The 25,341-nt window shown below is 41.7% G+C and overlaps 1 protein-coding gene across 4 annotated transcripts in view; it reads right to left on the bottom strand.

Moving 5' to 3' along the window:
- The window catches only part of LOC128698560 (MIP18 family protein galla-2), a 27,286-nt gene extending 2,092 nt beyond the window's left edge, over window positions 1–25,194 (bottom strand). The window contains exons 1-7 of one of the 4 annotated variants that reach the window (XR_011394486.1): window positions 24,798–25,194; window positions 24,035–24,135; window positions 15,090–15,179; window positions 9,191–9,310; window positions 8,381–8,485; window positions 4,987–5,194; window positions 2,541–2,680 (exon numbers count right to left, since the gene is read on the bottom strand). Coding sequence is in view for 2 of the 4 variants with exons in the window: in XM_070103801.1 (XP_069959902.1) it covers window positions 2,541–2,680; window positions 4,987–5,172 (326 nt within the window). In the remaining 2 variants the exon portion in view is untranslated. Of the gene's footprint in view, window positions 1–2,540; window positions 2,681–4,986; window positions 5,756–8,380; window positions 8,488–9,190; window positions 9,311–15,089; window positions 15,180–24,034; window positions 24,136–24,797 lie in introns of those variants that run through there. The other 3 variants (XM_070103801.1, XR_011394487.1, XM_070103800.1) reach the window with 3 other exon arrangements.
- Window positions 25,195–25,341: the final 147 nt, after the last annotated feature.

Here is a 25,341-nt window from a genome sequence, read left to right as displayed (position 1 = left end):
CAGGCCCCTCAAGGAACGTTCTTTGATGTTTGTGAGGGGCTCTTGTTTTAGGGAATTGGATTTGTGCTCCAGTTCCCCGAATTAAGCCTGAATGCCTTCCACCCCCCCCCCCCCCCAGGCGCTGTATAATCCTCTGGGTTTAGCGCTTCCCCCTTGATTATAATAATAAACCCAGGAACAGGACTTTAAAAAGTTGAAATAGTTGACACTTAAGACTATATCTGAGGACAGATACGAACTTAACATAAAAATTTAAAACATCCACTTCTGATCAATGTTTACCAGATAAATATGACAAATTCAGAGAAACCAGTTAGCTGGACTTAAAGTCCTGGAGGTAGAAAGTACTGTATAGTGCCTGCACTCTGAAGGAGGGGTGGGGCATCTGAACTGGGATGTCAGTACACTTCTGGTAAGACAGTGATTGAATGAATGATGCTAAAAGTGTTTCTTCTTTTTCAGGTCACCCTACCTTGGTAGGGTGACCCTGCCTCTCGCCGAGGCAGGATGACCTGAAAAAGAAGTGAAGTAAAGTTTTAACCCTTTGACTGTTTCGGTCGTATATATACGTCTTACAAGCCACCGTGTCTGATGTATGTATACTACTCAAAAATTCTAGCGCCTTCAAATCAAGCAGGAGAAAGCTGGTAGGCCCACATGTGAGAGAATGGGTCTGTGTGGTCAGTGTGCACCATATAAAAAATCCTGCAGCACGCAGTGCATGATGAGAAAAAAAAACTGACCGTGTTTTTGGATTAAAACACCAACTTTGTGGTGTATTTTCGTATAGTATATATGGATGTATTCTCATTTTCTTGGTCTTATTTGACAGACTGGAAAACATATTACAGAAATAGCGGTGATTTTGATTGGTTTTACTATAAAAAGAACCTTGTAATGGAGCTCAAAGTACGGGAAATGTTTGATTTTTGCTGGTGTTCAAAAGTAAACAAATGATGTCATTGTCCAATAAATGTCCAACTAGCCATTCTAATATGCAGTCATGAATGGGTTGACATTATTTATACAATTATTACAATATAGCAGTAGTCTGCATAACAGTAAATCTTCTATTTTTTGTTTGAATAAAAATTCAAAATAGAAAGTAAGAGTAATATCAGAGGGGCCTGGAGACATGACTGATGAGCAAAGAAAATGTTATTTTAAAACCAGGAATGTCTGCATTGTTCATTCTGGACCCTATTTTGAAATTGGCATATTTTTTTAATTTGCGTGAAATTGGCCAAATTGCAAATTTCTGACCACATTATTGGGTAGTTGAATTCGGTAAATAGGCAGTTTTTTTACTCAATCGATAGAACAAATGGAGTTCTAAAGAAATAGCTATGAGTTTGGTCGACTGGAACAATGGAATTAGCCAAAAATAGGGCTCAAAGTGGGCGAAATTACCAATTCGTAAATATCGCCAAGGTCGCTAACTTCGCGAAAGCGTAATTCCATACGTTTTCCATCAAATTTCATTCTTTTGGTGTTATTACCATCGGGAAAAGATTCTCTATCATTTCATAAGAAAAAATAATTTTTTTTTTTTTTTGAAATTTTTTTTTTTTAAATTTTAAACACCAAGAGACACCTCAGGATTTGAAGTTACAACACTCAAAGGGTTAATTCTTTTTACATTTAGTAATGTATACAGGTTCGGTAAGGTTCGTCAGGAAACAGGACAAGTGTTTCCTGACTCAGGTCTTAGTCAAATGATGACCCGCCATTGGAGCTTTTGGTCATCTTACCAAGGCCTTCTGCTGGCTTACTGATCCACCCCTTTAAAAATTATGGTCATAGTTATAACCAACATATTATGTATACAGGAGAAGAGGTTACTAGTCCCTTGCTCTCGGTATTTTAGTCGCCTCTTACAACACAAATGACTTATGGAGGAAGAATTCTTTTCCACTTCCCCATGGAGAGTATTATTATGTACTAGAAAGCACTTAACTCATAGGGATCATGCTGGGCCTGGGGAAATGGGAAACAATAAGGTTTGATCCAAGGAGGGTACAAAATAATGGTGAAAAAGATAACAAACTCCCTTCCCCACACAAAGTGCATTGACAATGGTGAGAGGGCTCTCGATCCAAGAAACTGGACCTATCCTCCTTTTCCCTGGATCAAACCTGATTGTCTCCCACTCCCCCAGGAGCTGTAAGACTTAGATATATTCAGTACTCACCAATGAATGTAATATAATAATTATAATAAGTGATTAAAAATTTAGATTATTAGACTTGTTGCTAGTTTATTCCAGAAATAAAACCCTGCTGCGCCTTTAATATAAGATGACTTGTTCAGTGGTAGCAGCTCCATGGTGGAGTACAGCAAGACAGTATCAAGGAACATATTGAGGTAGTCAGCCAATAGTGGGCCACAAAAACAATATATGCTGCCTTTCATCACCAGTGCTAGACTCTGATCTGAGAATGCTTCAGTACTATAGTATCAAGGAAAGGTTTTGCAAGTCACATTAAAAAAAATCATAAAAACAAGCTGGTTAAAATTAGTAAATAACACTACAGTCATACCTGGTTGGTAGAGTCTGTAAGAGTTTAAGACGGATGCTAAGACCAATAAGGGAAGCCATGCTGCAGTGAGGAATGGTGGGAGTGAAGTGCAGCATCACTGAATTCTCGGCATCGTTCACATCACACTGACACTCTTCCACCTGCATGTAATAATGTATATAAACTTTGAAATCAGACTTTTAATAATTCACTGCTTCCATTGTGAAACAAAATCATACAGCATAACTATCACTGCTAAATGATATTTTTGCCACACTGTTTAAAAGAAATAATACTTGCCTATAGTCTGATTTTCTACACACTTATTCAAAATGAGAAGTAACTTGTTATAGATGAAGGCTCTTTACACCGTCACCACATAATTCAAAAGACTCTGCTATCCACAACAGTTTAAATAACAAAGTCAAAAGCTAACATTAAGTATTGAAGAGCAAATGAGAAAAATTAATACACAACTAAATCTAACAATAAATTATTAATTCATTACACAAATACATGTGCTAGAACATGCACAGTAATATACCACCTGCTCAATAAAACTACCACAGTACACTAACAAAATAAGTAATTGTGTAACCAATAGATTCTAAAATGTAAAATGCTCTTCATGCACCCCAATGTAGTATATAAAATTTCTTGCAAAGATTGCAGTCAATCATACAATAAAAAGTAAAATTCAATCACTAGAATAACCAAAAAAAAAAAAAAAAAATCCATCTGATATGCACAAGAGTTTAGAGGTATGGAACATGTTGCTAAGTATCATATTGTGTGTCATTAACCGGAGAGCAATTTCCCTTAACCCTTTTACTGTCCATCCCTCAGATCAACGTTGTTGAGGCCAGGGTCCCTCACATAGCATACATCTTGAGCTTGGCTCATTCAGAGAAGCTGAGAGTGGCAAATTTTGGCTTAGATATGAGAGAATGGGTCTGTACAGTGAGTGTGCACAGTATAAAAAAAATCCTGCATTGTGTGGTGCAGGATGCGAAAAGCAGAACTCTGGCTTGGTGTTTGGCTTAAAGCAGCAACTCTGAGGTGTTTTCTAGGATTTTTTTTATGATTTTATTGGCTGTTTCTTGGTATAATACAATAGAATGGAAGACATACTACTGAAATATAGATGATTTTAGTTGGTTCCAGGACTGGAAGTAACTTGAAATCGGCTTCAAAATTGTGGGAATACAGTAGAAACCCCATATCCATGGGTTTGGTTTCCACTGTTTGGTTATCCACCATTTACTGTAGCCTGTAACACTTAATTTTGCTTAATAATGGTCACAAAGCCTAAGAGAAACCATGAAATGCTTCCCATCAGTTAAAAAGTACTAATTCTCAACTTACTGTTCATAATTTATCAATTAAAGTTTATCACCGGTAGGTCTGTAAATGAAAAACAACTTATATAAGGTTTCGCTACTATCCACGGTAGGTCTTGGAACATATTTCCCATGGATATGGGGGAATTACTGTATTCAATTTTTGCCAATATTCAGGAGGGCACATTCTCAACAAAACCATTCAGCAACTTTGTCTTACTTTCAGACCACTGTAGTTCCTAAAAACAAAATTGAGGTATATGTGGAGACAAAAAATGTTATCTATGGAGGCAAAGAAGGGAATGTATGAAAATATAGTAGTACCAACACTCTTATATGGGTGTGAAGCTTGGGATGTGAATGCAGCAGCGAGGAAGCGGTTGGAGGCAGTGGAGATGTCCTGTCTAAGGGCAATGTGTGGTGTAAATATTATGCAGAAAATTCGGAGTGTGGAAATTAGGAGAAGGTGTGGAGTTAATAAAAGTATTAGTCAGAGGGCTGAAGAGGGGTTGTTGAGGTGGTTTGGTCATTTAGAGAGAATGGATCAAAGTAGAATGACATGGAGAGTGTATAAATCTGTAGGGGAAGGAAGGTGGGGTAGGGGTCGTCCTCGAAAAGGTTGGAGGGAGGGGGTAAAGGAGGTTTTGTGGGCGAGGGGCTTGGACTTCCAGCAAGCATGCATGAGCGTGTTAGATAGGAGTGAATGGAGACGAATGGTATTTGGGACCTGACGATCTGTTGGAGTGTGAGCAGGGTAATATTTAGTGAAGGGATTCAGGGAAACCGGTTATTTTTATATAGCCGGACTTGAGTCCTGGAAATGGGAAGTACAGTACAATGCCTGCACTCTAAAGGAGGGGTTTGGGATATTGGCAGTTTGGAGGGATATGTTGTGTATCTATATAGGTATATGCTTCTAAACTGTTGTGTTCTGGGCGCCTCTGCAAAAACAGTGATTGTGTGTGAGTGGGGTGAAAGTGTTGAATGATGATGAAATTATTCTCTTTTTGGGGATTTTCTTTCTTTTTTGGGTCACCCTGCCTCGGTGGGAGACGGCCGACTTGCTAAAAAAAAGAAAAAAAAAAAAAAGAAAAAAATTGTGAATAATACACATTTAAAAAACTTACAACATTCAACTCCTCTAAAGTGAGTGGATGTTCTGGATCTCGGATGTTGCGCACCAGATCAAAGACTTCTCTAGCATCAAATGGGTCATAAACCTCATCATCCCAGTCTGTCGAGCTTTCTACTCTCTGACTGGCCTTGGTAAACACTTGTGGGTTGACATTCTCCAGTCTTTCTTTGCCTACCATTTTTATCCTTAGTTATGGTTACCTATAAAAAAAAAAAATTATTTTTATATTTCATTTTATTTTCAGTTTAAAATTTAAAGTTTCCCTTTCTCTCGGGTGACAAGCAGACTCTTTCTAGACATTCTGGATATGCAATACACTAAAGGGAACTCAAACACCAAATAATTATTTCACTTGGTGTGTAGAAATATACAGTGGACCCCCGGTTTACGATATTATTTCATTCCAGAAGTATGTTCAGGTGCCATTACTGAACGAATTTGTTCCCATAAGGAATATTGTGAATTAGATTAGTCCATTTCAGACCCCCTAACATACACGTACAAACGCACTTACATAAATACACTTACATAATTGGTCGCATTGGGAGCTGATCGTAAACCGGGGGTCCACTGTACCTGGTTGGATGAATGTTATTGTAGCTAGCTGGCCCAGTGGGTAATGCACTGGCTTGGAGTGTTACCACTCACTTGCCCTGGGTTCAAACCTCACTTGTTCTATGGTTCATAGCTTACATTAAGAAACCTGTGTGGGTTACACATCAGTACTCCAACCCACTGCTATACATACTCCAACTTGAAAACCAATTACTATTTTATACATCAAACACTGTCTAAAATACATTACTGTGGAAAATTAAATTTACCTGGATGTAATCTCATTAGATACATACCAGTAAATGGTAACAAAGATAATTATTATTTTATGGGATCAAAGTTACAGAGACAAGTAGGAATTTTAGGACACGTAGGTAGCAAAAAAATGTCTCCCTTCGATACCTACCATAATCTATCTCTCCACAAGTCACTCTTGACCTATATTAATTTCAAATGAAAGAGTATACATTACCAGGAATTATGGTAAACATTAATCTATATATGTGGACTGTATGTTAAAATTAATAAATGATTACATATACACATTTATGTAACAGAAGGAGAATTTATAATCATAAGACTCACCCATTTGTCTGGAGATTACTGTGTATATTACCAGCCCTCCTTGCCTAAATTTATGAAGAAATTACTGGCCAGAATTCTAACACAAATTAGACAACTTAGCTGGGGTAATATCTTGTTTCCATCTAATTACGGAGTCCTGTCCAGTCGCCTGATTTGTCATGTTATGCAGGACTGAAATTCCAACAATTTCGGCTCCTATTTGAGAGGTTTTACGCCAATATAACCCCTAGAGCGACGAAAATTATGCACATTACACTAACGTGCTTGTATCACATTCAGAAACAATGGCGTCTCCTCCCTGCTCGTCAGCGAGGTGCAGAGCTTCCCTGTCGGTTCACTTCTTTAAAATACACTTTAGAGCAATAATAATGTATTAATCAGGTATATTTACATTATAAAAATATACAGCATAATTTTGGGAAATTATTTCCCACAGGACTTTTAAAGCGCACAACCTACAAATCTGGTCATCACGACTACCAAACTTTCAAGGTTCAAAGTGGACAAAAATATTGCCTTAAGTCTTGTGATCCTGGAGATAAGTTAAGAAATGGAAATGAACATAGAAAATTAAAAAAAAAAATGAAAACTGTGGAAAATGTAAAATTAAGATGAACAAGTTATGCAAATGCAGCAGAACACTGCAGAAATTTAGAAAATTTTAAAGTGAAAGAAATTACACTATGCCAAATTTGTTTTTCAACAAACTGGCAATCTTCCACTGAGGCAAGGTGAGCCAAAACAAAAGAAACACTTTCACCACCACTTACTCCATCATTGTCTTGCCAGAGGGGTACGAATACTATGGGTCAAAACTACAAATATTTCCACCCCTCCTTCAGAGTGTACAACATCCCCCTCCAGGACTCAAGTCTGGCTAACCAGGCAATGGTAGGTTCTCACTATGGTAGTGTGATCCAAAGGAAATACATTCAAAATCATTCATTCAATAGTTGTCTTGCCAGAATTATGATCACATTACATATGACGTGACCCATCAACCTGTAACGTCTCCCATACATTCTTCAGAATGCCGGCTAACTAATCCATTCTCTTCAAAGAGGTCAAGTGCAAGTGCCCTTGGCTCAAAACTGAGGGATTGGGGTTTGATCCCAGCATGAGTGGAAACACTGGGCATAATTCTTTATACCTGTTGCCTCTGTTCACTTAGCAGTATATAAATACAGTGGACCCCCGCCTTATGATCAGCTCCCAACTCGAACAATTATGTAAGTGTATTTTTGTAAGTGCTTTTGTACGTGTATTTTTGGGGGTCTGAAACGGATTAATCTAATTTACAATATTCCTTATGGGAACAAATTCGTTTGGTAATGGCACCCAAACAGACTTCTGGAATGAATTAATATCGTAAGGCGGGGGTCCACTGTACTCGGGTGTTAGTCGACTTCTGTGGATGGCATCACAGGGAAGGTGTCAGTGTATCCTAGGCTTTGGTGAAGAGTTCTTGATACAAGGAACTTGAGCTATTCTTCCTTGGATCAAAATAGATTACCTCTCATCCCCCATGTGGTTTTACCACTTCCATGTTTATAATACAGGAGGGACCTACATATACAGCACCTCTTATTGGTGTTCCACGTTTTCATTGGCTTTTGACTGAGTCACTGTTCATTATGTTCGATGCTTGTACAACAGTTGTATAAGGGAAGGATGACCGGCACCATATTTTAAGCATTGCATATACTGTGCATTTATTCTAATTTTTTAGCTGATTTTATGCCTAGCTATATCGAGCACTTAATACATGATAGTGTAAACGTGTTAACAGGAATTTTAAACACATTTGATAATGAAAAAACTGCTCTTTTCCACCTGCTGGCGATTTTAGCTTACCACATGGGGTCAGGAACCTAAGAGCCATACAAAGGGGGGCCCTCCTGTAATCTGATTACCAAACTCTAATGAGGGGAATTATTATAATCATAACTGAGCACTAAACCCATAAGGGTCATACAGTGCTTCCTAATTAAAGGCAGCCCTGGGTCTATTGTTTAAGATTATTCAATGCTTGAGTAATGACAGGAAAAACTGTATAACAACCAGTGGTGGAGATCCACTATGAAGCCCACATAATTTTACCCCACTTGCTAAAATTATATTAATAACATGCCTGGATAATGTACTGACAAGCTGGGGAGTGTGGTCAACAAAATAAGGGAAATTAGAAAGAAAAAGACTTTTCAAATTATGAATTATAATTAATAAAGAAAATCAGTTTAAAGCACCTGTGCTGCTCTATCCTTGAGGCTGTACAGTGGTATGCAAATGTTGGCTATGATGTAGCGTGGACTTGCTGGACCATACACTTGTTGTCCTGGTTGTAATGCAGGCTGAAATTATTGTATACAAAATAAATAGCACTGTCAAAAGAACAAAAGCAATTTACCAACTTTGCCTAACTAAATAAAAGTTGCATTAATAAATTTAACAGTCACCGATGAAATTCACTTTCAACTATAAACAACAAAAACAGCAGTGTATTTCTAGTTTAAAGGGAAAAACCTTACAATTTACCAACAACTTAACCTAACCTCACTAGAATGTTGCAAAAATAGATGAATACTGCATAACATCAAGTCGACCAGAGAAAAAGTCATAAATTTTATATAAACAAAAAAAAAATGATTGAGTACTGATGTACAACACAAAATATGATAGAGGATGAACTAAATGAGGTGAGATAGGGAGGCATAACAATGAACTAATTAAATAAAAGAGAGAGGCGACTAAAATGCCAGGAGCGAGGGGCTAGTAACCTCTTCTCTACTATAAATTACTAAATGTAATAAGAAAAACCTTCTGAAAGTGTTTCTTCTTTTTCAGGTTACCCTGCCTAAGTGGGAGATGGCCAGTGTGTTTATACATATATAAAAAAAAGTAACATTAAAAAATTAGCTACTTTATAAAACAATATACCAAAAGAGCTAGAACTTTAAACAGATCAAAATGCAAGAAATTAGAATGCGTGCACTGTACTATGACACAGGATGCTGTAAACAGAAAAACAGATAAAAGAGGCTGAGGTTTTAATATACCTTAGGATAAAAGGCTTCCTCGGAGTTGACCACAAGAGCAGATGATGTCTCAGAGTCACGAAACACCCATGGATGTGTAACGTATGTATTAATCTTGTAACGTTCTCTTCGGGCTAGTGTCTAGGGGAACAAATAGTCATTAATGAATTTATATAAATACAGCATCAATCAATCAATCTATACATCCAAACATGCTGTGTTATGGACAATAAAGTGAGGGCTACTGTATAAAGGCATTGTACAAGATACACTGCCTTATACACACTAACTACAGTGGACCCTCGACCAACGATTTTAATCCGTTCCAGAGAGTTTGTCCTTAGCCGAATTTATTGTTAGCCAAATTAATTTTCCCCATAAGAAATAATGGAAATCCAATTAATCCGTTCCAGACAGCCAAAAGTATTAAAAAAAAAATAATTTTTTTTACATAAATATACATTTCCCTACAAAGAAAACAATGAGACATACACAATAAATACATAAATAAATACTAAAATGACACTTACCTTTATTGAAGAGTATTGTTGAATGATGAGACTGTTTATCTTGAACACTCTGGGATTTTCAGAGTGATACATGAGTAAAGGCTTCACTTTGCAATCCCCATTAGCATTACAACAAAACATGAGAGTTAGCCTGTCTTTCACAGGCTTGTGTCCTGGGAGTGCCTTTTCCTCCTGAGTAATGTAGGTCCTGTTTGGCACTTTCTTCCAGAACAGGTCTGTTTTGTCACAACTGAACACTTGGGGTTGGAATTTTTTAGCTTCACCATGTCTTATCACACTGTGTATGCCACTATGATTCTTAAATCACTCAAACCAACCTTAGCTGGCCTTAAATTCACCAATAAGAGCACTAGTTCCAGGCATTTTTTACTGTATAGGTAGTAGGTTGGTAGACAGCAACCACCCAGGGAAGTACTACCGTCCTGCCAGATGACTGTGAAACAAAAACCTGTAACTGTTTTGCATGATGGTAGGATTGCTGGTTTCTTTTTCTGTCTCATAAACACGCTAAGATAACAGGGATATCTTGCTACTCCTACTTACACTTTGGTCACACTTCACAGACACGCACATGCATATATATATATACATACATCTAGGTTTTTCTCCTTTTTCTAAATAGCTCTTGTTCTTTTTTATTTCTTCTATTGTCCATGGGGAAGTGGAAAAGAATCTTTCCTCCGTAAGCCATGCGTGTCGTATGAGGCGACTAAAATGCCGGGAGCAATGGGCTAGTAACCCCTTCTCCTGTATACAATTACTAAAAAAGAGAAGAAGAAAAACTTTATAAAACTGGGTTGCTTAAATGTGCGTGGATGTAGTGCGGATGACAAGAAACAGATGATTGCTGATGTTATGAATGAAAAGAAGTTGGATGTCCTGGCCCTAAGCGAAACAAAGCTGAAGGGGGTAGGAGAGTTTCAGTGGGGGGAAATAAATGGGATTAAATCTGGAGTATCTGAGAGAGTTAGAGCAAAGGAAGGGGTAGCAGTAATGTTAAATGATCAGTTATGGAAGGAGAAAAGAGAATATGAATGTGTAAATTCAAGAATTATGTGGATTAAAGTAAAGGTTGGATGCGAGAAGTGGGTCATAATAAGCGTGTATGCACCTGGAGAAGAGAGGAATGCAGAGGAGAGAGAGAGATTTTGGGAGATGTTAAGTGAATGTATAGGAGCCTTTGAACCAAGTGAGAGAGTAATTGTGGTAGGGGACTTGAATGCTAAAGTAGGAGAAACTTTTAGAGAGGGTGTGGTAGGTAAGTTTGGGGTGCCAGGTGTAAATGATAATGGGAGCCCTTTGATTGAACTTTGTATAGAAAGGGGTTTAGTTATAGGTAATACATATTTTAAGAAAAAGAGGATAAATAAGTATACACGATATGATGTAGGGCGAAATGACAGTAGTTTGTTGGATTATGTATTGGTAGATAAAAGACTGTTGAGTAGACTTCAGGATGTACATGTTTATAGAGGGGCCACAGATATATCAGATCACTTTCTAGTTGTAGCTACACTGAGAGTAAAAGGTAGATGGGATACAAGGAGAATAGAAGCATCAGGGAAGAGAGAGGTGAAGGTTTATAAACTAAAAGAGGAGGCAGTTAGGGTAAGATATAAACAGCTATTGGAGGATAGATGGGCTAATGAGAGCATAGGCAATGGGGTCGAAGAGGTATGGGGTAGGTTTAAAAATGTAGTGTTAGAGTGTTCAGCAGAAGTTTGTGGTTACAGGAAAGTGGGTGCAGGAGGGAAGAGGAGCGATTGGTGGAATGATGATGTAAAGAGAGTAGTAAGGGAGAAAAAGTTAGCATATGAGAAGTTTTTACAAAGTAGAAGTGATGCAAGGAGGGAAGAGTATATGGAGAAAAAGAGAGAAGTTAAGAGAGTGGTGAAGCAATGTAAAAAGAGAGCAAATGAGAGAGTGGGTGAGATGTTATCAACAAATTTTGTTGAAAATAAGAAAAAGTTTTGGAGTGAGATTAACAAGTTAAGAAAGCCTAGAGAACAAATGGATTTGTCAGTTAAAAATAGGAGAGGAGAGTTATTAAATGGAGAGTTAGAGGTATTGGGAAGATGGAAGGAATATTTTGAGGAATTGTTAAATGTTGATGAAGATAGGGAAGCTGTGATTTCGTGTATAGGGCAAGGAGGAATAACATCTTGTAGGAGTGAGGAAGAGCCAGTTGTGAGTGTGGGGGAAGTTCGTGAGGCAGTAGGTAAAATGAAAGGGGGTAAGGCAGCCGGGATTGATGGGATAAAGATAGAAATGTTAAAAGCAGGTGGGGATATAGTTTTGGAGTGGTTGGTGCAATTATTTAATAAATGTATGGAAGAGGGTAAGGTACCTAGGGATTGGCAGAGAGCATGCATAGTTCCTTTGTATAAAGGCAAAGGGGATAAAAGAGAGTGCAAAAATTATAGGGGGATAAGTCTGTTGAGTGTACCTGGTAAAGTGTATGGTAGAGTTATAATTGAAAGAATTAAGAGTAAGACGGAGAATAGGATAGCAGATGAACAAGGAGGCTTTAGGAAAGGTAGGGGGTGTGTGGACCAGGTGTTTACAGTGAAACATATAAGTGAACAGTATTTAGATAAGGCTAAAGAGGTCTTTGTGGCATTTATGGATTTGGAAAAGGCGTATGACAGGGTGGATAGGGGGGCAATGTGGCAGATGTTGCAAGTGTATGGTGTAGGAGGTAGGTTACTGAAAGCAGTGAAGAGTTTTTACGAGGATAGTGAGGCTCAAGTTAGAGTATGTAGGAAAGAGGGAAATTTTTTCCCAGTAAAAGTAGGCCTTAGACAAGGATGTGTGATGTCACCGTGGTTGTTTAATATATTTATAGATGGGGTTGTAAGAGAAGTAAATGCGAGGGTCTTGGCAAGAGGCGTGGAGTTAAAAGATAAAGAATCACACACAAAGTGGGAGTTGTCACAGCTGCTCTTTGCTGATGACACTGTGCTCTTGGGAGATTCTGAAGAGAAGTTGCAGAGATTGGTGGATGAATTTGGTAGGGTGTGCAAAAGAAGAAAATTAAAGGTGAATACAGGAAAGAGTAAGGTTATGAGGATAACAAAAAGATTAGGTGATGAAAGATTGAATATCAGATTGGAGGGAGAGAGTATGGAGGAGGTGAACGTATTCAGATATTTGGGAGTGGACGTGTCAGCGGATGGGTCTATGAAAGATGAGGTGAATCATAGAATTGATGAGGGAAAAAGAGTGAGTGGTGCACTTAGGAGTCTGTGGAGACAAAGAACTTTGTCCTTGGAGGCAAAGAGGGGAATGTATGAGAGTATAGTTTTACCAACGCTCTTATATGGGTGTGAAGCGTGGGTGATGAATGTTGCAGCGAGGAGAAGGCTGGAGGCAGTGGAGATGTCATGTCTGAGGGCAATGTGTGGTGTGAATATAATGCAGAGAATTCGTAGTTTGGAAGTTAGGAGGAGGTGCGGGATTACCAAAACTGTTGTCCAGAGGGCTGAGGAAGGGTTGTTGAGGTGGTTCGGACATGTAGAGAGAATGGAGCGAAACAGAATGACTTCAAGAGTGTATCAGTCTGTAGTGGAAGGAAGGCGGGGTAGGGGTCGGCCTAGGAAGGGTTGGAGGGAGGGGGTAAAGGAGGTTTTGTGTGCGAGGGGCTTGGACTTCCAGCAGGCATGCGTGAGCGTGTTTGATAGGAGTGAATGGAGACAAATGGTTTTTAATACTTGACGTGCTGTTGGAGTGTGAGCAAAGTAACATTTATGAAGGGATTCAGGGAAACCGGCAGGCCGGACTTGAGTCCTGGAGATGGGAAGTACAGTGCCTGCACTCTGAAGGAGGGGTGTTAATGTTGCAGTTTAAAAACTGTAGTGTAAAGCACCCTTCTGGCAAGACAGTGATGGAGTGAATGATGGTGAAAGTTTTTCTTTTTCGGGCCACCCTGCCTTGGTGGGAATCGGCCGGTGTGATAATAAAAAAAAAAAGCAGCATTCTTCTCCCTTTAGATTTAGACTTTCAGAATGGCCAGTGGGTGGCTACACTGTCTAATTTCAGCACAAAGTTTTAAGGTAAGAACCAAGGTAAGTATTTAAGTTTGAGGTCAGTGTGAAGAAACATTCCAAAGATGTTATTAAAATAATGTAGCAAAAATATTAGCAGGTACCTAAAATTATAAAATAGTGTCATTTACCTAGTAAATATGCCATCTAGAAACATTAAAACAGTGTTAATGGTGACACCTAGTAAATATACCATCTAAAATAAGTGTTAATGGTGACACTTACCTAGTAAATATGTCACTAGAATAATAGTGTTAATGGTGACACTTACCTAGTAAATATGTCATCTAGAATAATAGTGTTAATGGTGACACTTACCTAGTAAATATGTCATCTAGAATAATAGTGTTAATGGTGACACTTACCTAGTAAATATACCATCTAGAATAATAGTGTTAATGGTGACACTTACCTAGTAAATATACCATCAAGAATAATAGTGTTAATGGTGACACTTACCTAGTAAATATGTCATCTAGAATAATAGTGTTAATGGTGACACTTACCTAGTAAATATGTCATCTAGAATAATAGTGTTAATGGTGACACTTACCTAGTAAATATGTCATCTAGAATAATAGTGTTAATGGTGACACTTACCTAGTAAATATGTCATCTAGAATAATAGTGTTAATGGTGACACTTACCTAGTAAATATACCATCTAGAATAATAGTGTTAATGGTGACACTTACCTAGTAAATATGTCATCTAGAATAATAGTGTTAATGGTGACACCTAGTAAATATACCATCTAAAATAAGTGTTAATGGTGACACTTACCTAGTAAATATGTCATCTAGAATAATAGTGTTAATGGTGACACTTACCCAGTAAATATACCATCAAGAATAATAGTGTTAATGGTGACAGTAAATACACCATCTAGACTCATAGTGTTAATGGTGACACTTTCCTAGTAAATATACTATCTAGAATAATAGTGTTAATGGTGACAGTAAATACACCATCTAGAATAATAGTGTTAATGGTGACACTTACCTAGTAAATATACCATCTAGAATAATAGTGTTAATGGTGACACTTACCTAGTAAATATACCATCTAGAATAATAGTGTTAATGGTGACACTTTCCTAGTAAATATACTATCTAGAATAATAGTGTTAATGGTGACACTTACCTAGTAAATATACCATCTAGAATAATAGTATTAATGGTGACACTTTCCTAGTAAATACACCATCTAGAATCATAGTGTTAATGGTGACACTTTCCTAGTAAATATAGAAAGCAACAATTCATAAAGAATAAAACTATGACAGACACATACTGATAACAACATACCTAAAAAAGAACAAAATTAAAAAACTGAAAACTTGCCATACCTTGTATTTTATATGTTTTCCTCGAAAATCTACCCAAAAGACGTCAACATTTCGTCGAGTGCAATTTACAAAACAAACAAAGCTCCGTTCCTGTAATGAACAATTTCGTATTAACATAGTCAACATTTTATGACATCTAAATTAACTATAATACAATTATATACATGATATTCTCAAAACTGCAACATGTACAGTACAGTAATGCAAGTACACCTACCATCCGACTTACGACCGAGTTCGGTTCCGAGAAACCGGTCGTAAGTCGAAATGGTCGTAAGTCGAACTTTACTACTGAATATCAACAAAACACTTTTGTAATGACTTTATTTTATTGCTTTATTTTGGTATTTCATATTTTACTTTACCTTTTATGCTGTTAGTACTGTATTTTATACTGTAAGGTTTAGGATAAACACTGTGTACAATACAAATAGTTGTTTATTTCCCAGAAATTTGGCATAAAAAACATGGTCGTAAGTCGAGCGGTCATAAGTCGAGTGGTCATAAGTCGAGCAGGTCATAAGTCGAGTGGTCGTAAGTCGAGCAGGTCGTAAGTCGTCGAGTGGTCGTAAGTCGAGCAGGTCATAAGTCGAGTGGTCGTAAGTCGAGCAGGTCGTAAGTCGAGTGGTTGTAAGTCGAGCAGGTCGTAAGTCGAGTGGTCGTAAGTCAAGCAGGTCGTAAGTCGAGTGGTCGTAAGTTGAGCAGGTCGTAAGTCAAGTGGTCATAAGTCGAGCAGGTCGTAAGTCGAGCAGGTCGTAAGTCGAGCAGGTTGTAAGTCGAGCAGGTCGTAAGTCGAGCAGGTTGTAAGTCGAGCAGGTCGTAAGTCGAGCAGGTCGTAAGTCAGATGGTAGGTGTATATGTGTATATATTCCCACAAAATTGTATTTGTTAAGCTAAACTGGATAAAGCTTTTGAAATGTGAACTGGTGATCAACACTTAATACAATACAATATGCTACAGTGCTACCTCGGGATATGAACTTAACTCATTCCAAAAGGCTGTTTGAGTGCCGATACCGAACGAATTTGTTCCCATAAGGAATAATGTAAACTAGATTAATCCATTTCAGACCTCCAAAAATACACTTACAAAACCACTTATACAGTGGACCCTCAACCAGCGATGGCATCGATTAACGATAAATCTGACTAGCGATACATTTTAACGCAAAAATTTTGCCTCGACTAGCGCTTAAAAACCCGACCAGCGCTATTCGTTCCGTACCATACGCGTCCACTTTGGCCTGAGCGCGCCTCACTTGTCCCTTTGGTGCCAGTGTTTACAAGCCAGCCAGCCACCGCGGTCGCTTCCAAACATACAACTGGAACATTTCATATTATCACAGCCTTTTTAGTGATTGCACCTGCAAAATAAGTCACCATGGGCCCCAAGAAAGCTTCTAGTGCCAACCCTACAGCAAAAAGGGTGAGAATTACTATGGAGATGAAGAAAGAGATCATTGATAAATATGAAAGTGGAGTGCGTATCTCTGAGCTGGTCAGGTTGTATAATAAACCCCAATCAACCATCGCTACTATTGTGGGCAAGAAAACGGCAATCAAGGAAGCTGTTCTTGCCAAAGGTGCAACTATGTTTTCGAAACTGAGATCGCAAGTGATAGAAGATGTTGAGAGACTGTTATTGGTGTGGATAAACGAGAAACAGATAGCAGGAGACAGCATCTCTCAAGCGATCATATGTGAAAAGGCTAGGAAGTTGCATGACGATTTAATTAAAAAAATGCCAGCAACTAGTGATGTGAGTGAATTTAAGGCCAGCAAAGGTTGGTTTGAGAGATTTAAGAAGCGTAGTGGCATTCATAGTGTGATAAGGCATGGTGAGGCTGCCAGTTCGGACCACAAATCGGCTGAAAAATATGTGCAGGACTTCAAGGAGTACATAGACAGTGAAGGACTGAAACCTGAACAAGTGTTTAATTGTGACGAAACAGGCCTGTTTTGGAAGAAAATGCCAAGCAGGACGTACATTACTCAGGAGGAAAAGGCACTCCCAGGACATAAGCCTATGAAAGACAGGCTTACTCTGTTGATGTGTGCCAATGCTAGTGGTGATTGCAAAGTGAAGCCTTTATTGGTGTATCACTCTGAAACTCCCAGAGTGTTCAGGAAAAACAATGTCCTCAAGGCTAATTTGTGTGTGCTGTGGAGGGCAAACAGTAAGGCATGGGTCACTAGGGACTTTTTCTATGACTGGTTACACCATGCATTTGCCCCCAATGTGAAAAATTACCTAATTGAAAAGAAATTAGACCTTAAGTGCCTCCTGGTATTAGACAATGCTCCTGGTCATCCTTCAGACTTGGCAGAGCGACTTTCTAGGGACATGAGCTTCATTAAGGTGAAGTTTTTGCCTCCTAATACCACTCCTCTCCTGCAGCCCATGGACCAGCAGGTTATTTCCAACTTCAAGAAACTGTACACAAAAGCTATGTTTGAAAGGTGCTTTGTAGTGACCTCAGAAACTCAACTGACTCTAAGAGAGTTTTGGAAAGATCATTTTACCATCCTCAATTGTGTAAACATTATAGGTAAGGCTTGGGAGGAAGTGACTAAGAGGACATTGAACTCTGCTTGGAAAAAACTGTGGCCAGAATGTGTAGACAAAAGGGATTTTGAAGGGTTTGAGGCTAACCCTGAGAATCCTATGCCAGTTGAGGAATCCATTGTGGCATTGGGGAAGTCCTTGGGGTTGGAGGTTAGTGGGGAGGATGTGGAAGAGTTGGTGGTGGAGGACAGTGAAGAACTAACCACTGATGAGCTGCTAGATCATCTTGAACAGCAAGAGGGCAGACCTGAGGAAACTGCTTCGGAGGAGGGGAGAGAGAAATTGAAGAAGTTGCCTACTTCTAAGATAAAGGAAATGTGTGCAAAGTGGCTTGAAGTGCAAACCTTTTTTGATGAAAATCACCCTGACACAGCTACTGCAAGCCGTGTTGGCAACCTGTACACTGACAATGTTGTGAACCACTTTAGGAAAGTCATAAAGGAACGAGAGGTACAGGCCTCTATGGACAGATATGTTGTGCGACAGAAGTCCAGTGACTCTGAAGCTGGTCCTAGTGGCATTAAAAGAACAAGGGAAGTAACCCCAGAAAAAGACTTGCTGCCTCAAGTGCTAATGGAAGGGGATTCCCCTTCTAAACAGTAAGAAGATAACGCTCTCCCCTCCTCCCATCCCATCAATCATCACCAGATCTTCAATAAAGGTAAGTGTCATGTAACTGTGCATGTAATCTTCAGTTTGTGTGTATTAAAATTAATATTTCATGTGGTAAAAAAAATTTTTTTTCAATACTTTTGGGTGTCTTGCACGGATTAATTTGATTTCCATTATTTCTTATGGGGAAAATTAACTTGACTAACGATAATTTTGACTAACGATGAGCTCTCAGGAACGGATTAATATCGCTGGTTGAGGGTCCACTGTACTCCACCCACCACCTTCACTACTCCACCCACCACCTCACTACTCCACCCACCACCATCACTACTCCACCCACCACCTCACTACTCCACCCACCACCTTCACTACTCCACCCACCACCAACACTACTCCACCCACCACCATCACTACTCCACCCACCACCTTCACTACTACACCCACCACCTTCACTACTCACTCCACCACCACCTCACTACTCCACCCACCACCATCACTACTCCACCCACCACCTTCACTACTCCACCCACCACCATCACTACTCCACCCACCACCATTCACTACTCCACCCACCACCATCACTACTCCACCCACCACCTTCACTACTCCACCCACCACCTTCACTACTCCACCCACCACCATCACTACTCCACCCACCACCATTCACTACTCCACCCTCCACCATCACTCCTCCACCCACCACCTTCACTACTCCACCCACCACCATCACTACTCCACCCACCACCATCACTACTCCACCCACCACCATCACTACTCCACCCACCACCTTCACTACTCCACTACTACTCACCCACCACCTTCACTACTCCACCCACCACCATCACTACTCCACCCACCACCATCACTACTCCACCCACCACCATCACTACTCCACCCACCACCATCACTACTCCACCCACCACCATCACTACCCACCACCACCTTCACTACTCCACCCACCACCTCACTACTCCACCCACCACCTTCACTACTCCACCACCCACCACCTCCACCCACCACCATTATCACCCACCACCATTACTACTCCACCCACCACCCTCACTACTCCACCCACCACCATCACTACTCCACCCACCACCTTCACTACTCCACCCACCACCATACTCCACCCACCACCATCACTACTCCACCCACCACCATCACTACTCCACCCACCACCATCACTACCACCCTACTCCACCCACCACCATCACTACTCCACCCACCACCTTCACTACCACCCACCACCCACTCCACCCACCACCATCACTACTCCATCCACCACTATCACTACTCCATGCACCACCATCACTACTCCACCCACCACCCTCACTACTCCACCCACCACCCTCACTACTCCACCAACCACCCTCACTACTCCACCCACCACCTTCATTACTCCACCCACTATCATCTCTACTCCACCCACCACCCTCACTACTCCACCCACCACCATCACTACTCCACCCACCACCCTCACTACTCCACCCACCACCCTCACTACTCCACCCACCACCCTCACTACTCCACCCACCACCATCACTACTCCACCCACCACCCTCACTACTCCACCCACCACCCTCACTACTCCACCCACCACCCTCACTACTCCACCCACCACCATCATCACTACTCCACCCACCACCATCATCACTACTCCACCCACCACCACTCTACTCCACCCACCACCATCACTACTCCACCCACCACCCTCACTACTCCACCCACCACCATCATCACTACTCCACCCACCACCATCACTCCACCCACCACTCCACCCACCACCACCTCACTACTACTACTCCACCCACCACCATCACTACCACCCACCACCATCACTACTCCACCCAACATTATCACTACTCTGCCCACCACCATCACTACTCCACCCACCACCATCACTACTCCACCCACCACCATCACTACTCCACCCACCACCATCACTACTCCACCCACCACCATCACTACTCCACCCACCACCCTCACTACTCCACCCACCACCATCACTCTCCACCCACCACCATCACCCACCCACCCACCACCATCACTACTCCACCCACCACCATCACTACTCCACCCACCACCATCACTACTCCACCCACCACCATCACTACTCCACCCACCACCATCCACCCACCACCATCACTACTCCACCCACCACCATCACTACTCCACCCACCACCATCACTACTCCACCCACCACCATCACTACTCCACTCCACTTCCACCCACCACCATCACTACTCCACCCACCACCATCACTACTCACTACTCCACCCACCACCATCACTCCTCCACCCACCACCATCACTACTCCACCCACCACCATCACTACTCCACCCACCACCCACTACTCCACCCACCACCATCACTACTCCACCCACCACTCACTACTCCACCCACCACCATCACTACTCCACCCACCACCATCACTACTCCACCCACCACCATCACTACTCCACCCACCACCATCACTACTCCACCCACCACCATCACTACTCCACCCACCACCATCAGTACTCCACCCACCACAATCCCTACTCCACCCACCACCATCTCTACCCACCACCTACTCCACCACCACCATCACTCACTACTCCACCCACCACCATCACTACTCCACCCACCACCATCACTACTCCACCCACCACCATCACTACTCCACCCACCACTCCACCCACCCCCATCACTACTCCCCCCACCACCATCACTACGCCCCCCACCACCATCACGACTCCACCCACCACCATCACTACTCCACCCACCACCATCACTACTCCACCCACCACCATCACTACTCCACCCACCACCATCACTACTCCACCCACCACCATCACTACTCCACCCACCACCATCACTACTCAACCCACCACCATCACTACTCCACCCACCACCATCACTACTCCACCCACCACCATCACTACTCCACCCACCACCATCACTACTCCACCCACCACCATCACTTACTCCACCCACCACCATCACTTACTCCACCCACCACCATCACTTACTCCACCCACCACCATCACTTACTCCACCCACCACCATCACTTACTCCACCCACCACCATCACTTACTCCACCCACCACCATCACCCACCACCATACTCCACCCACCACCATCACTACTCCACCCACCACCATCACTACTCCACCCACCACCATCACTACTCCACCCACCACACTACTCCACTCACTACTCCACCCACCACCATCACTACTCCACCCACCACCATCACTACTCCACCCACCACCATCACTACTCCACCCACCACCATCACTACTCCACCCACCACCATCACTCCTCCACCCACCACCATCACTACTCCACCCACCACCATCACTACTCCACCCACCACCATCACTACTCCACCCACCACCATCACTACTCCACCCACCACCATCACTACTCCACCCACCACCATCACTACTCCACCCACCACCATCACTACTCCACCCACCACCATCACTACTCCACCCACCACCATCACTACTCCACCCACCACCATCACTACTCCACCCACCACCATCACTACTCCACCCACCACCATCACTACTCCACCCACCACCATCACTACTCCACCCACCACCATCACTACTCCACCCACCACCATCACTACTCCACCCACCACCATCACTACTCCACCCACCACCATCACTACTCCACCCACCACCATCACTACTCCACCCACCACCATCACTACTCCACCCACCACCATCACTACTCCACCCACCACCATCACTACTCCACCCACCACCATCACTACTCCACCCACCACCATCACTACTCCACCCACCACCATCACTACTCCACCCACCACCATCTCTACTCCACCCACCACCATCTACTACTACCCCCACCACCATCACTACTCCACCCACCACCATCACTACTCCACCCACCACCATCACTACTCCACCCACCACCATCTCTACTACACCCACCACCACCACCATCACTACTCCCACCACCATCCTACCACCCACCACCATCACTACTCCACCCACCACCATCACTACTCCACCCACCACCATCACTACTCCACCCACCACTCACCCACCACCACTCCACCCACCACCACCATCACTACTCACCCACCACCATCTCTACTCCACCCACCACCATACTCCACTCCACCATCTCTACCACCCACCATCACTACTCCCACCACCACACTACTCCACCCACCACCATCTCTACCCCACCCACCACCTTCACTACTCCACCCACCACCATCTCTACTCCACCCACCACCATCACTACTCCACCCACCACCATCACTACTCCACCCACCACCATCACTACTCCACCCACCACCATCTCTACCCCACCCACCACCTTCACTACTCCACCCACCACCATCTCTACCCCACCCACCACCTTCCCTACTCCACCCACCACCATCACTACTCCATTGACCACCTTGACTACTCCACCCACCACCATCACTACTCCATTGACCACCTTGACTACTCCACCCACCACTATCAGTACTCTGCCCACATTAATGTTTCTGGAAAAACTCCAAGTGTTGAGATGGAGTTTACCTCTTCCCCGGATTTATACGAGAACCAAACAAGGGACAAGGTGCCTCACTACAATCTGGGATTAATGTAGGAGAATTATCCTTGCAGTTATGTCTTGGAAGAGCATGTGGGATGGGACAAAGTACCTGACATTCCTCTGGGTACAAAGTTGGATTTGACTTCAGATACACCTCCAATTAGTGGCAGCGTATCTGAAGCTCGCTCGTAACTCGGATTTTGGCTTACAACTCAAAGCAAAAAATCGACTGAGCAATGGCTCATAACTCAGAAAACTCATAAGTTGGGGCACTCGTAAGTCAAGGTACCACTGTCTAAAGTGTTTTAACAGTAAAAGATAGAGTAATCCCAATAAAAGAAAAGAAGTGTTTTAACAGTAAAAGATAGAGTAATCCCAATAAAAGAATGCACAAGTGAAAAGGGAATGAACTAAAAACCACTGTGTGTACTATATATCTATACCTTTGATGAGTTTCGAATCTTACTACTCTCGGAGCCCAGCCATGGGCCAGGCTTGTCTGGTGCTAGCCTGGTCAACCAAACAATTTTGTCTGTGCCAACCTTCGTATCAATGACAAATTTCCCCCGTTCTCTCTGGGATGCTTGTCCTCATCTATTTTGCCCGCCGGGCACTCTTCAGGAGGGGCATCTGTTCATCGGCTTACTTTTAGCCACCTCCATTTTTTCCGCTCTGCGGAAAATTCTTTATTGGTCTTTGGTGGGTAGCTGGTTACTGAACTCAGGTGGGAGCGTGGGCATCCCGCTCTGCTGGGTCTTGGCAAGGGGGTCCACTGGATCTAATTGGAAACTTCAAGTTTCTATCTCTATTTACAAAGGAACTTTTGTTCCTTTTCTCTCAGTGCCCAGCCTTGAGCAACAATTTTTCCTCATACCACCGAGAAATTGGGCTCGATACAGCTTATGCTGTCAGTGGCCCTCATATACCCAACAAAGAAGAAAAGAAGAACCAAACAATTTCTTTCTGTAGTATAAAAAAATGTAGTTTTTACATGTAATAAAATATTATTAAGAACAGAGACAGCCACTAGTATGCAGTGCATTTTGGGCAGACTAATGCTAATGCTCACAGATTCCTTAAGAACCTAGACATGGGCTGTCGAGTAGGTATACAGACATAAATTTAGGCATTAAAAATAGTACAAAGAAGAAGACAATAATTTCTTTAAGGTTGAATTATGATTAGAAGGAAACGAACTTACTCTGGAATGTATAGAGCGTATAGCAGGGTGTGGTCTAGGTGGTGCAGCTGCGTTCAGTGCTTCGTTGTGAGGATCTCCATCAGCCATCATATGCACACATGCTGGGTAACAGAAAATACATTCCTTAAGGGTTAGGACCAGTGGTTTATCTTCACAAGAATTGTGATTAAAATCACAGGGAAGTGCTAAACCCACAGGGGTTATGTAGCACTTAAGAAATGGCTGGCAACTGGTGTGGGTCGCATCCTGGGACAAAACTGACCTAATTTGCCCGAAATGCTCTGCATAACAAGGGACTTTCTATATAGTATGTCAATGATGTCAACTATGGTCTGTATAAGTTGTATTATGTACTTGTAGAAATAAAGATATTATTATTATTATTATTATTATTATTATTATTATTATTATTTATTATTAAGTACAGGTAGACATAAGTACAACTATAATAAATATATGCAAATTACCCTCCAGGATAACCTAAATAGGTCAGCTCTGAAATATGTAATTATATTAGTTAAGTTTAACTAGGTCATATTTAAAAAAGTTCTTTTTTTTTATTACTACACTTGTTTTACATGGTAACAAGTTTCAATTACCTCGAATAACCCCTAGAAAGATCAAGTTTAATTAGTTGATTACAAATTATTATACATAGTAACGCATGTAAATTACCATTATTATACATAGTAACTTGTCAAGTTAGGATAACCCAGATGAAACAACTTAAAACTGAGTTATTTTATTGTGTGATAGTTCTCACCTGGGCAAATGATGGCTTCTTCTTAGAGTTTCATCAAATAATGTTTCCTCTTCCTCCAGCAGCAGTGTAGTTTACCTGCTAAGTTTCTTCTGCTGATCACTGTTCCACTTCAAGTTTCACTTACTGCTGCTGCTGCTGCTGCTTGTTGTTGGGGCTTTAAGGGCCACTGACAGCTGACGGTGTGTCCACTCCTCTCTCCTATTAAAAGTTATTTGGAACAACCACGGGGGGAGGGGAAGTTGAATAATAGCTCTAGGCCTGTCGTGTTAAAATCCTGATAGTAGTTCAGGGGAAAAACACACTCACTCTCACTCACTCACTCTATGTCTCTCCAGAATCTTCCCCTGAATTAATCTACCTGGACTTCCTACACATTAACAACATTGCAAGCTCCTGATGATGTCTTGATTGCGACACGAAAGGCCTAGCAGTGCACTATTGTTCAGTTTGCCCTGTGATTATTTTGTATAAGTTGTTTTATTTGGGTAAAATTATACGCATTTTAGATGATCGTAATTATCTTAATAATAATAAAAACAATAAT

The sequence above is a fragment of the Cherax quadricarinatus genome, chromosome 88 (genome assembly GCF_038502225.1).
Source record: "Cherax quadricarinatus isolate ZL_2023a chromosome 88, ASM3850222v1, whole genome shotgun sequence".
In the NCBI taxonomy this organism is placed as follows: domain Eukaryota; kingdom Metazoa; phylum Arthropoda; class Malacostraca; order Decapoda; family Parastacidae; genus Cherax; species Cherax quadricarinatus.
The sequence above is the reverse complement of the archived record's forward strand: the minus strand, read 5'-3'. Positions and strand labels throughout refer to the sequence as shown.